We start from the raw sequence: 15,363 nt of genomic DNA on the forward strand, positions 1-15,363 counted from the left end.
CATCACAAGAGACTCCAAAACCTGAATTGAATGGGTCAGATAATGGAGACATCCAAAATATGTACTGTTGGTGTGCCTCCAGGAACAGGGTTGGGAAACATTGGTCTACAGAACAAACCATCATTATACAATGACTTGCCTGCTTACCTTAACTTCCATAATTAACCTAATTAACCTAGTTTAAATGTCACTTTAAGCTGAATACTAGTATCTTGAAAAATATCTGGTCAAATATTATGTACTGTCATCATGGCAAAGATTAAAGAAATCAGTAGGTTATTAAAATATTGTTTAGAAATGTGTTGAAAAAATCTTCTGCCAAGATAGCAATAAATATCATAATAAAATACATTTTATGCAAATTTAATCAATTAATCGTTTATAGATATTGGTCACTTTGAAAAGACTTGTTTTATCCATTTTATAGTATATACTCAAAAATCTATGCATAAATATGTGATTACTTTTCTCACTTTATTTAGAATTTCAGGGCAAATCTTTTGATTAAGAGTCTAGGAATAAAAATAAAAAGTTTTAATGAAATTTAAAGAACTTCAGAAATGTATGATTACAGGCCCAACATCAAATTATCTGGATTCTGCCACAAACTCTTGTTTCAGTCCAGAAACTAGTCAAGTCTTCTCTAGTATTTTGTACTCTGCTTGGGTTTTCTTGAGTCGAGCGCTAATATTTCCTGTCTGTCTTCGTCTTCGTATGAGCGACGTCTTGGCCACACTTGGGCCATCTCGCTCCTGCTTGACATGCACGGGATGTTGTTTTGTCTGCGGCATGCTGTTCTGTTTTCAGCATCTCTATTGTTTCGGTTGGCGCTAGGATTGGAGCATGCACGTCAGTGTGTGAGTGCACAGTAGGTGTTCTTATTTATCATCTACTTGTGTCTTACGTTCTGTTTATGTTGGCATTGTTTGTTGCATGTAGCTGGTGTTTACAGTTGGCCACATGTTGTTGTTGTGTTTGAACACGCGGTTAATGCGTTCTCATTGGCTGCGTGTTCTAGTCTCGTTTTACGAGAGCACATATCTTGTGCTATATCTAGTGTCTTTGTACCATGTGCTCTCCCGTCTATTGTATTGTCCCATCGACCTTGTTAACCGATCATTAATCCTTATGTTCACCTCGCCTCTTGTTAGTTTATTGGTTTGCTTTCTCTATTTATTCTCCCAGTGTGCTCAGTCCTGTGCTGGTCCATTATCGTTGTTCTTGTGTCAGTCAAGTCAAGTCAACCCAACCCAAGCTAAGCTTGAGGGTCAAGTTAATCTTGCTATGTTGCTATGTTTCTCCCCAGGGGGTTGTTTTAGTAGTTTTTTGTTTATTTTACATAAATAGTAAACTCCTTGGTTCTTTGCATTTGGTTCCGCACCTCCTCCTTCCCAACACCCAACCCTGACACAAATATTGTGAAATTAAATTAACTTTGAAGCATGCAACCTTCTTGCCAATGCCGTTAGTCATGTTTCTGTCTGCATCCCATAGTGGCGTGTGAATGTCCGTTCACACTGGATGCTTTTTGCTTGCACTTTTCGTCGTTTAACACCTTGCGACTAAAAAAAGGGCGCCAATGTAATCATGCACACCAATGCGCAAAACGGCAGGCATAAAATGAACATTCTTAAAAATATGCTTCAAGCACTGCGTCACAAACTTTTCCACCAATCCCATTGACACTTTTGTTCCTGTGCCTGAAGCTACTGAAGTTAAAGTAAACACCAATTGGAGACGCTTCAGCCCAAAACAGTTGAGGTGATCACAGTTTTACTTTCATTAAATAAAGAAGATGATTCAAGATGAATCTAGAGCTTTTCATTGGTGTCTGAACATAAAGAGCCAATTAGTAAAAGTGGAGAGGAGGATCAAATAGGATTTGATAGTGAGTTACATTTCACTTTCCTGACATACAAATTCATTAAGCACTATCTAATGTCAGGGAGTAATTTTGCACGTTCTCTCTAGTCAACATCGCCTGGGTTTAAATGCAGATTAATGTCTCGAAAAATGCTGACAATAAACATGAGCAAAAATCCACCCGGTGTATATACGAGCCTTAAGATTGCATATTTTTTGACATCATGAAATAATGCTAGAACATAACATGAAATGATAATTAGTTATACTACAGTAACATCAGGACTGTGTGTTAGGTATTAAAATGATTTTATTAGCATCTAAAGATGGTAAAAAAAATGCTTTACAGCAAGTGTACAAAACAAAGTTATCATCATAAAATAAAATAAAATAAAATAAAATAAAATAAAATAAAATAAAATAAAATAAAATAAAATAAAATAAAATAAAATAAAATAAAATAAAATAAAATAAAATTGAATTGAATTAAATATAAAATTAAATTATATTATATTAAAAATAAAATAAAATAAAAAATAAATAGCAAAGCAATATTTCTTTAATATTTTTGTTTAATTTAGGTTAAAACAATAACTAAAACGAAACAAAATAAATGTTAAAAATACATAAATATAAAAAAAAAAAAACTCAAATCTCAGCCACAGACATTGAGAGCAATGCTTTTGTATGGTCTATTTAGGTTTGTGATGATTTTTCCTGATGATATTTTCTTTTAGTACTTACCACTTGACAGTTTTAGTATAATTATTCATTAACATTAATATGCATTAGCTCACTGAGGATTATAAGCTATGAATTTGCATTATCAAAGAATAAAAAAAAAATTCTGGGAATTTTCTCACAGCATCAGAAGATCTCTGAAAAGTGTCCAGACTCTTGTCTTCAAGCTGGCACATCTCTCCAGCACATCTCTACCTCCTGCTTTGTTTTCAGATTTAGTCTGTGGAATAATATCTAATTTCTTCAGCGATGCCTGCAGAACGAATCGCTGCGACATAAATTAAATGAGCTGTCAATTTGTAGCAGAATAAACGTCAATGTGCCAGACTTTATGTAAAATAATCAAACGTGCGGCTTGCAAGACGACATCTTATTTATAGACTAAAGTTTCAGCTGCGAATGATTTTGTGACAAAAATGACCAAGCAGGTGATTAAAAGAAAGAAAGGCATTGAGGGATTTGCGAACAACACACAGGCTCCAAAAGAGCCCAACAGTGGCGTCCATGAAGCAGATCGACAACACAATCATGGAACCACAACAAAAACACACAAACTGAAGACCCAAACCACAGCAAAAACAAACAGAGATGTATAGAACTCACCGATTGCTGTTCGTCGCTCACTCCATAGACACTGAGTTTGATGAATGTGTCATTATAAACTGGGAAATCAAGTGGGAAGCTCACTCCAGCGGGAAAAACAGGATCTCGTGTTCTCTGCAAAGAGGAAAAATATCATATAATGAATGAATGAGGAGGATAAATGAACCAACAGCTCTCTAAACCGGTCCATTTATTCTTCATTTGGGAATAAATTGAGATGCGTCATGTTTAAGTCTACAGCTCAGTGCAGACCATGGTCAAGTTAGCGCAAGGAATGTGCAAAAAAGGGATAGCAAAGAACTCTGTTTTAGTTTTATTTAGTTAAAGTGCAGACTGTTAGTAAAAGTACTTAACACTCATTTTAAAATGTGAGTTGTTAACTGGAGACTCAGTCCAACCAGATCATTCAAATCAGTGAGTCATTTAACTGCAGACGAGCTCTGAAGGGATCATTGCAATCAGTGAACTAATAACTGAAGACTCAGTTTGAGCTGATCCTTTGAATCAGTAAATCATTGACTGGAGACTCATTCTGACAAGATCATTTGAGATCACTGAAGACTCACTAAGGCTGAATCATTTGAATCAATGAATTGCACACTGAAAACTCACTAAGGCTGAATCATTTGAATCAATGACTTGCACACTGAAGACTCACTAAGGCTGAATCATTTGAATCAATGAGTTGCACACTGAAGACTGAATCATTTGAATCAATGAGTTGCACACTGAAGACTCACTAAGGCTGAATCATTTGAATCAATGAGTTGCACACTGAAGACTCACTAAGACTGAATCGTTTGAATCAATGAGTTGCACACTGAAGACTCACTAAGGCTGAATCATTTGAATCAATGTGTTGCACACTGAAGACTCACTAAGACTGAATCATTTGAATCAATGAGTTGGACACTGAAGACTCACTAAGGCTGAATCATTTGAATCAATGAGTTGCACACTGAAGACTCACTAAGGCTGAATCATTTGAATCAATGAGTTGGACACTGAAGACTCACAAAGGCTGAATCATTTGAATCAATGAAGTGCACACTGAAGTCTCACTAAGGCTAAATAATTTGAATCAATGAGTTGCACATTGAAGACTCACTAAGACTGAATCATTTGAAATCAATGAGTTGCACACTGAAGACTCACTAAGGCTGAATCATTTGAATCAATTAGTTGCACACTGAAGACTCACTAAGGCTGAATCATTTGAATCAATGAGTTGCACACTGAAGACTCACTAAGGCTGAATCATTTGAATCAATGAGTTGCACACTGAAGACTCACTAAGGCAGGAATAATTTGAACCAATGAGTTGCACAACGAAGACTAAAAAAAGAAAGCCCCGCCCCCTTCTCAATATTTAGTCTCAGTACATCAACATACTGGAAGAAAAGTGTCACCAACTTCCGGTTAACACGGACTTTTCATTCATTCATTTTCTTTTCGGCTTAGTCACTTTATTAACCTGGGGTGGCCACAGGGGAATGAACCGCCAACTTATCCAGCATACACAGCGAATGCCCTTCCAGCTGCAACCCATCATTGGGAAACATCCATACACACTCATTCACACACATACACTACAGACAATTTAGCCTACCCAATTCACCTATACCACATGTCTTTGGACTTGTGGGGGAAACCGGAGCACCCAGAGGAAACCCACACGAACATGGCAAGAACATACAACTCCAAACAGAAATGCCAACTGACCCAGGCTCAAATCAGCGACCTTCTTGCTGTGAGGCGATTATGCTACCCATGATGTGCCAACATGGACTTTAAAGCTAAATATTAGTACCCCCAAAATCTCAAAAGGTATACTATTGTACTGTATTGTTCAGCTACTAATATGTACATTTAAATGTATTAATATGGACCGTTTGGAAAGGTACCATCCCAGTGACAGCTCTCATGCTGTAGCTATATATAGAGTAAACATATGATATTATGCTGTTAAATGTAAATTAAAAGTTTCCCAAAATACCCAAAGAATGTACAAGAACAAGTTACAAAGTAAAAGAACTTCATGACTATCCTCCACTGGCCTTTCTACCCTTTTCAAAAGATTTAATAGTGGGAAAACTCTCCAACTTCTGAACCACAACATGCCAATTAAAGCACTAGAACCAAACACATCAGGACTATCCATTATTACTGACAGTATCAATGACATTTGCTGCCTGTATGACTACTTGTTGGCATCATCCCCCATTCCTAAATCCCCATATAAAGGCACAACAGCCACAGATGTGCATGAGTTTATTTTAGTAAAACACTTCAGACAGCATGCTGAGATGAAACCCGCTCCACATCAAAAGCCGTCTATTTATGCATCATGTGACTCTTCCCACGGCCGACCCTCATGCTCGGGTCACGGTTCATCGATCTGAGAACTGGACACTCCCAGTATTTACACATGGGCATTTCCTCGGGCGTCTCTGGACTCGGTCCTCCTGAGACGGTGGGCAGGATTGATAGAGAGGAGCGATTGCTGACATGCAAACTCAATCACACACCTACAAGTCCAGAGACTGGGTAAAAAAAGCAGACCAGCTATTAGTCAAGTCAGGGCTGGATCGATGCAGCCAGGGTCTATCTGTTTCACATCTGCTTATTGGCTGAGCAGACGCCGCTATCTGTGGAGAAGATCTCTGTGAGTCTAAGTGCCTCCGCTTCTCCAAATGAACTCAGGAAACGTCTCTGGTTAAAGGCATAATTCAGGCGTAAATGAATATTCTGTCATCATTTAGTCAACCTTGTGTCATTTTAAGATTGTAGACTGAAAAAGATCAAACTTTAAGTGCTTTTTCAGAAAAGTTTAAACAGACATAAATGTGAAGCTCAAAAAATAGACAGTAAAATGATTGACTTCATCTCCCACATCCCAGCTTAGTCCCAGATTTATCAGAGGTCGACACAGCAGAATGAACCGCCAACTTTTCCAGCATATGTTTTACGCACGGATACCTTTCCAGCCGCAATCCAGTACTGGGAATCACCCATACACACTCATTCACACACACGCTCATACACTACGGCCAATTTAGTTGATCTTCTTTGATCATCTTTGCGACATTTATCTAATTGCTCCTCTGTTGGTGCAATTGTAAATTTATCAAGTTCAAATTTGATGCCATGCAAATCAAAGTATTTGCGCCAATCACTATATTTCCTCCCTTATCAAAAGAAAAAAAAAACCCAGGCAAACAAATGAGCAAAGTTAGTTAACTAAAAAACTAATACAGTATACAACCAATGGACGAGCCCCCAATTTCATGTTACGCACCGTCTAGGGATGGTGCACAACATGAAAGACAAGACAACGAAAGTGAAGTCAAAGATTTATTGGGGTTTGAATTCGGGAGCTGACAAGGCCAAAATAACAAACAAAAATTCCTTTGTTAAATCTCTAACTTACCTGATCAAAAAGAAAAGAAAAGAAAGTACACGTCACTACCCTAACTACCTAACACAAAAACAGGAGGTCAAAAAGGTTTTACAAAGAAAATGGCGTCAAACTCCTTACTATCCCAATATATATACTATTTACAAACTATTTACAAAACAGGCAATCATATTTAAAGGACAATCCAAAAATCAATGTCAGCAGGCAACAAAGGTCAAACAAGCCAGTGGAACAAAGTATCATAAACAAAACAAACACTGACACAAAAAGTACTCACAAATCTCAATAGAATCTCAGTAGTCACACAAAACAAAAAGTACTCAATCTCAATCTCAAATCTCAATATTCAGTAGGGATGGCTGACGTGAAACTGATGTTTCGACACAGTGTCGAGATCCCGAAGCGCAAGTGTTTCGAAACACTGTACCGAAGCATGATCCGAAACACCCAGGTCACGTGACTAAAGTGTTTCGAAACACCTGGTCACGTGACTAAAGCGATTCAAAGCATCGATCAGTTCAGAAGCGTTTCGAGACTTTGAGAATCTGCATTTGACTGATAGGGTCAATCTCATACTTTCGACACGTATGGCCTAGTGGACTGTGCGTGTGCATGTTGTTACAGACTTCATATTACTTTTGGGTTCGAATCCCGACTTGTACAAATACTCCAAATCGTGATTTTATGTATTTTAATCATGTTACTGTTTATAGTGTAGTCTAGATATGATACAGCTGCTGATACGCCATCAATTTAGCATCATTGTTGTAACTGTAAAACAATAATTAATATTTTACAGTACTGTGATGGTTGGGTTTAGAGTTGTGGTAGACGTTAATAAAATACAATAAATGGGAAATTTAATGAATAATATAAATAATTCTTGTTAACTTCTGTCCACAACTGTATCTGATCTAGCAACAACCCTGTTTTATGACCGAAACAAGCTATATTTATTCACAAAGTGTTTATTCGGATGTCAGACCAATGTTGAAACAAAACGATACACAAACAAAGCATCTCAAACTGATATTAAAGCATTTCAAAATAACTGTATCAGCCTGGATTCGAACCAACAATCTCTGCATGGAAGTCAGGAACCCTATCCACTCCACTATTTCACTTGAGGATTTGATCTTACAAAGTGGGGTTTAATACCTCAATTTGCTCAACTGATCTTTGCTGAAACTGTTCCAGTGCAATACATAAAAAATGACAACTAGGCGTCACTGTAGAGTGGGGTTTCGAAACGTTTCGAAGCTTCGACACATTTGCTTTAACTGTTTCAGTGTTTCACGAAGCCTCACTTTGCCCAACACTAATATTCAGACTTAACACATACAACTCTGACCTACACCACATACAAAAGTATCAACAAACACAAAGCAAGTGACCAAAAACAAGATGGCTGCCAAGGAAGTAGTGTCATGGCTTTTTAAAACACTGTAGGCCAATCAGGAACAAGCAAGCTGGAAGTGGCCAATTAGAAGTGTTCTAAGCAAAACAGAAAAGACAGATGAGACAAGAGAAACATAGGGTTGTAACACAATTCACCTATAGCGCATGTCTTTGGATTGTGGGGGAAACCGGAGCACCCGGAGGAAACCCACACCAACACGATGAGAACATTCAAACTCCACACAATAATTAATAATAATTATAATCACAAAAATGCAAGTATTTCTATAAGACTGTAGTGCACAGATTGGTGAAACCAATGTGTCATTTTCTAAGTGATATTACGCAGTAAAGTGCTCTGATTTTTTCACAATGAATAAAAAAACTCTGTTAAAAGTTTAGAATGACGTAGACAAACTTTTAACTTTGGTAAACTATTGCTTTAAAGCGAACTGTGCAATAAGCATTTACAGAAACACAATAGCCAAGTGTTCCTCTCTCTCTCTCTTTCTCACACACACACACACATACACACACCTCCCTCAAGGGATTTCCGAGTCATTTACAGGTTTGCATCATTCATCAGCTCAACAGGCTGAGATTGATTTTACAAGCTGCTTAATTAAAAGATTCAGCAGGATGTCCAGGCTAAAAGGTTTCCGCATTTTGTCCTGTGCAGGACTCCTGATCACTGAACAGCGCAGAGATGACCATATATCATACCGACACATTAAAAAGTCCTCAAAATCACACTTACCTCCCCTTCCATGCCTAAAGTTCAGTTACAGCCGAGATAAAGTGAGTGACCGGCACAAATCTAAACCCATAAAAGCACAAGGTCAATATCAGTGGCGCTCATAAATCAGCGGCGTGTCGCGGGGGAGCCAGAAAACTCACTGCTGCAGTGTGGGTAATGGTCAGTCCTCAGGACTAATGGCCCCGTTTCAAAAAGCAGCGTTTATTTAGTGTGTGTGGTGAACGCGGGGCGGGGGGAGTCATTTAGATGGGTCCCAAAGTGGCCAATTTGTTCCATAATGCGCCGTCATGCTGGGCAAACTCACATACACTCATATTTTCACGCTAACCGGATGTTCGATAGCAATAGCATGCAAAAATGGACAGGATGAATTGCAGCTTGCTATGACTTTGGCTAGAAATCAATGTGAACATATACGCTCATGCTTCAATAGCATAAAGCCAACAGAGGTTTTTTTTTTTATAAAGATGCAGGAGTGTGACGTCAAATCTGACCTCCTCTTGGGCACACACGGACATTTTTAGAGTGGGATTTTCCAGAGATTAAGAGGTTGAATTTGATTTGTCTTCTCTCTCTACACACAAACACACACACACACATACAAACAGATGGTATTCTTAGTATACAGTAAATTTCCATTGTTGTTTTAACATTCGAGATCACTTTTAATAAATAAAGCAGCACAATCGATTTCATCACTGATAATAATAGGAAATGTTTCTTGATTATAAAAATCAGCACACTGGAAGATTTCTAAAAGAGAATTTAGCTCTGAATTAACATCACATATGCTTTATGTATGCAACATTTTTGCATAACGGTTTTCAAGGTATACAGTGGTTTGGAAAAGTAAAGGTTTTAAAAACGGCAAAAATGTCTGCTATACCGTTCGCTAGGTATATGTAGATTTATTTGTTTTAAGTTTTTTAGGACAACAGTATCTCCAGCAGAAAAGACATCCAAAGATGTTGTTCTAAATTGTAAAGAAATCTGTGTTTTTGAACTAATGAAGACAGCAGAAGTCAAACATTTATTTGAATAATTCAGCCTGACATGTTTACGATTCCAAAATATTATAAATGTTTCTCAAAATAAAATATATTGTGCTCAAAGGGGAGTTTTTTTACCCAGACATTAAAACAAGATAATATATTTTAGAGCAGTAATCACAACACTGTGAAATTGTGATATTTTTTATCCAAGGTTATCATCCTGTCAGAATCTTATAACGGCCCATGACTAATACAACATGGACATTTAATATGAGAACTATCGTAAAAGTTAGATTTTCATCTTCAGAAAAACAAGGATTTATTTTTAAGGCATTCAAAACCGCTCAAAAGACTAACGTTCATCAACGGTGCATGTACCATCCTAGTTCTCATTCTGTAGAACACCCTAACTCAATCAGTCTGCACGGCTGCGCGAAAATAATCCTTTATTCATCAATAATATGTCGATGGTAACATCATTATCGTGAAACCAAAAACAAAGTTGTTTGCATCATACTTAGTAAAGCATACGCTCAGTGCACCACTTAGCGGGCTTCCACACAGGTTCTGCATGTTGTTTATATACACTATGAACAGCAGCTACGCTAATTATTTTCTTTGTTCTCCATTTCCACCTGGGGATACTCTTCCCGAGGCCCTCAGACTATGCAGAGTCACTGATTCGATCCAAGACCAACGACGAGATGATCCCAAGGTTTCCATATCCTGGACCAGGCTGTGTCCTGAGCAGCTACTGTGGTGGTCATGGAGGAGTGGAGAACATGAGACTGATTCCTGTGACGCTCCAGAGACAGACGAGTCTTCGCTGAGGCCAGCTTCCAGCCTCCGCCGCTGAGACTGCAGCTCTGCACAAGACGTTTGGCCAGCGGAGAAATTAAAATGGTCGTGCCCAACTGAGCCTGGTTTCTCTCAAGGTTTTTTTTCTTCACTTCCACCATTTAGTGAAGTTTTTTTTCCCTCTCTGCTGTCGCCACTGGCTTGCATGGTTCAGGATCTGTAGAGCTGCACATCGTTGGATTTGCTCTTCAATATTTGGACTCTCAGTAGTGATTATTAAACCACACTGAACTGAGCTAAACTAAACTGAACTTAAACACTACAAACTGAACTACACTGTTCCTATTTACTGTGACCTTTTATGTGAAGCTGCTTTGACACAATCTACATTGTATAAGCGCTAAACAAATAAAGGTGAATTGAATTGAATTGAATCATACTGCTCCATAATGTTCATTTTACCTAGAAAGTCAAATATGCAGACAAATATGAGTTTAACTATGTTTTTGCGCTTTCTCAAAAATGTTGGCCGAAGCACAGATTTCCATAGATATTAACATTAGATGTCGCCTAAGCTGTTGTTGTCTATTGGAAGGAATGCGTCAATAGAGCTGCTATTTTGGTACAGGGTAGCGCTCCTTTGAAATGAATGTCGGACCAAGGTGCAGTGAAGATATATAAACATATATACATATATCTATGATTGGGGGTTTTACCGATGGTCTGTATGCAAGTAAGTGAGTTCACACTTAGCTGATGATTGATTATAAAGCTAGTTTGGCATGTTGTCCCGGGAGAGAGCCCTGAGCCCATAAGATCCTCAAGCCCGGGGCTCCCTCCCGTTTGCAATGTGAGAGGGGAGTTTGAGTTCTGGTAGATCTCGAGAACTCCCCTGCTGTAGTAGCTAGTGAACAGATAGTGATTGCTTTTAAGTGATAACTACTTATTTGGAGCAAATCAACGATGACGAATTGGTCTGGACAATTAACTTAAGTTGTGTTTTTGTATGGTGGGAGGAAACCTGGGAACCCGGGGGAAACCCACGTGAGCACGAGGAGAACGAATAAACAGAAACGTCGGCTGGCTTGGTAAGGACTAGAACCAGTGACTTGCTGTGAGCCAACAGTGCTAACCACTGGGCCACCATGCCACCCATCTAGGAAAGGAGGAGTATGGGTGGGAGGGGGGATTCTTCAAAACGAAGATGGCTGGGATATGGAACTTAGGGTTTTTATAGTGGCTTAGGAATCATCTGATTGGTGAATCATAAATTGGATAATGCAGGACCAGCTGTGAACAATCATAAGAACAGGATCCTCTCGAAATAAGTTTATCACTTATCGAAATTACCTCACTTTTCTGTATCGAGGGATACGTAATCGCACGGACATTCCTGACAAAGAGCGTGTGTGCATGCAAATGTATTGTCCTGCCTCCCTGTTAAACTTGATCTAATCCATGTCCTGAAACACATCCCCTCTCCTGCTTTCCTTTCTAATTCTAATGGAGGCAGCGATTCGTTTGTGAATGAATCTCCATTATAAACGACTCGTTCACTTAGCCGACAATAATACAAGTTTCTGGCACCACAGCATCTTGTTCTACGCAGCATCGTTTGCTACTTTTCTTCAACAAAACTAGCCTAAGCCTAGTATTTAGTGCGAGTTGGTGCTACTTTGCCTTATGGTCAGTGCTGTATATCATCAATACTTGTTAAGCACAAATGTTTGTAACATACAATAACTATGAAATGTTCTGCCTTTAGGCTTTGTTTTCTTTGATTGTCGTTACTACACCCATACACGTCGCAAAAGTCCAGCATCTTCACATTGGCTTTAATCTTGAACAATGCGGTTGAATGACAGTTGTTCTGGGAGCACTGTACAAATGTGGCGGCACTATTGACGCATGCTCAGGGTCCGCATGCAATATCTAGTGTATATATCTATGACAAATTTCAATAAGCCAATGAGCCTGTGCTAAACTAAAAAAAAATGTCACTACCAAGATGAGTTTGGATGCTGTGATTTCTGTCATGACTAGGGTTGTCATGACACTGGAATTCGGTTTCATATCATCAGTGGAACGCACATATCTCAGCTTAGAGACAAACCAGTTGATCGACCTGACTTTGAAACACTCCAGTGTCCCTGTATCTGACTCAACAGTGCTTAATTTTTTTTTTTACATTTCAGTATAGATTGGTACCGAATTCCAATATCGTGACAACGATAATCATGACAATTCTGCTACAAATAAAGCATTTAGATGTATAGTGCAACTGTATTTCACTAGCTGTTGCTAGTCAGATTTATACATATAACTGATCTGTTAAGTTTTTTTACGTATGACCATGTAATGCAGATGTTTGTGAATGAGTCAAAGTTTCAAAGATCACAGTGCATGATAAATGAAGTTATTATTGACTCAGGGCTCGAAATTGCGACCGTTTTGATGAACTGCGAAAATGTAAATTGCTGAAGATGAGAATGAAAAACACACAGACAGATTTTGTTTAAGAAGCCACCTAAAGCTACAAATAATGGCACATCTGATTACTGATCATGTGCTGAATGTTAATCCACCATCTACACTTTTTGAAGAGTGGACTTCCATTGACTTCAAGTCGCTATGAAAATAACTAAAGCATTCACTGTAAAGTCTGTAAAGAATTTTCAGGTAACTGTTTGCCACATCTACATATTGAGCATGAGGGGTTGTTTAATCCTTCATTTAATCGCCAGATGCTGTCAGCTGTGCAAGTGGCAGCTATATGTAAAATTTAACACCATGTACACCATCGCAAAAGGGCTTGCACTGACTGAGATTAAACTAATATTGCAGCTCATGAAAAGACCGGTATTGCTATTAATATGACGCATGCAAATAATAAGGTATATGTCAACAGCATCTGTGGAAAATCAGACGCCACCCATGAGAACACAGCACAGTTATCATTAACAGATTTATTCATGTCAGGCAGTATGTGCAGGGCCAGTGAGCGGTCCGTGTATCTTTTTGTCACTCAATTATGCTATAAAAATGTATTTTCTTGTGATAACAGGATTTCGTTGAGATTTTTCCTCACGCATGCATATATACTTTTTGCTTGTTAGTCTTGATTAGTGTTGATTTCAAATGCCATAAATCTGTTTATATAAAAATTGTAGTAATGGTGCTCCATGGTGGGTGCGGCTAAATTTTGGCTATTTCCATAGAAAATGCTATTTTATTAGCTGTGTTTTTAAATCATTTCTCTATTTAATTCTATTAAAATAAACAGATAAATATATTTTTCAGATCTAATTCATTCCACTTCAGACTAAACAACAGTCAAGGTGCAAACATTTAGTCTTTAAAGGGCACCTATGGTAAAAAAATCTACTTTTCAAGCTGTTTGGACAGACATATGTGCATGTATGGTGTATAGACCGTGATATTGGGGTGATATAAACACACCCAGTGCTTTTTTTCAATTTAACAACATAAAAAACGGTGGACCAATTGGAGCGGTTTTCAAACCGACCGCAACTTTACGTCGGAGTACGGTCCCCCCGCCCACCAATATTGATTGACAGGCGCGTCATCATATCCTCAGTTTGTTGATTCACGTCTGCCATTTTCAGCGTGAGTCGAAGCAATATCACTAAAGGAACACCATTGCTCTATTTTTAGATGCAAGGCTCATTAGGCTCAACACAAGATCAATAGTCTCCACATTATCGCTCTAATCGGAATTATTGGTTGTATCTTTAGGTAGGTTTGCAAACATGTGTACTTCTCATTGAGTCTACCTCATACTTCAGTCGTTTGCATTTGTCGCGATCCCAGAAGCTCCCTGTGATCTTAACTAGCATGCGTTTTAGAATTCTGAACATAGGTTTCTATCAGGGTACACTCAAGTCGACAGCTGGGCGCCGCGGACCGCTGCAGAAACCTATGTCTAGAATCCAAAGATGCGTGGCGCAACGATTCGGGACACTTCATGTTTCTGCCGCGCCACAGAGAGTGTCTGGTGTGCCGTGTTGCGGCTTCGAGCGGTGCATCCGGTGCCTCAGTCAAAGTTAATTCAGTGTGCGTGGTTATTAGTTTCTGTGTATAAGCTCAGCACTTGAAACTAGCACACAGTTGGCTGTAAAACTGTACAAAGACACAAATGATTTTGTACTCTCTGCTTGGTCTGTGTCAGAGTCGGACATGTACAACTGAATGTGGATCCTCTCAGTCCGCCTGTCTGTGTTGCAAACGCAGAGCGGGTGAGCTCATGGCCCCGCCCATTGTTACAATGGCGGGAAGCCGAAACTATTCTACATGTGAAGCAACACACCCATAAAACAGCGAACTGTGGACACGCCCCCAACATGACACTTTTTAACACATTATAAGAAAAAACCGAATTGTGTTTTCAGCTTTGGGCCACTCCAGCCAAATAGCAGAACAGCTACTACTGGGGAGGCGGGTCTACAAATAGCAAGGCCCCATCTCATTGGTCAAATTTAAATAAAAGCCAATGCATAAAACAAATGTAACTTAACACACATGATGCAATATGTATATCGCCTTTACTATTATCACAATAATGATAGTTATAATATATTGCGCAGCTTTAACATCATGTATTATTTTTACACCAGATGTCCCCAGTGCTGCGATTACTGACTAGCCAGTTCTCCACAATATAAACACACCAGGAGACCACCAGCATCCTCATGAAACAGAGCAGTCCCACAACAGACCCCAGCAGCACCTCCACTGGGAAATATAGAAATCTGCAGGTCAAACGACTGCCTGTT

The 15,363-nt window shown here is 38.8% G+C and overlaps 1 protein-coding gene across 2 annotated transcripts in view; it reads right to left on the minus strand.

Annotated features, from left to right (window-relative positions):
• Positions 1-15,363, minus strand: part of inpp4b (inositol polyphosphate-4-phosphatase type II B) — a 333,119-nt gene that overhangs the window by 314,115 nt on the left and 3,641 nt on the right. For both annotated transcript variants that reach the window (XM_056456463.1, XM_056456462.1), the window contains exon 2: positions 3,208-3,321. In XM_056456463.1, coding sequence (XP_056312438.1) covers positions 3,208-3,321 — 114 coding nt within the window. The remainder of the gene's footprint in view (positions 1-3,207; positions 3,322-15,363) is intronic.

This window comes from Danio aesculapii, chromosome 1 (genome assembly GCF_903798145.1).
Source record: "Danio aesculapii chromosome 1, fDanAes4.1, whole genome shotgun sequence".
Taxonomy (NCBI): Eukaryota; Metazoa; Chordata; class Actinopteri; order Cypriniformes; family Danionidae; genus Danio; species Danio aesculapii.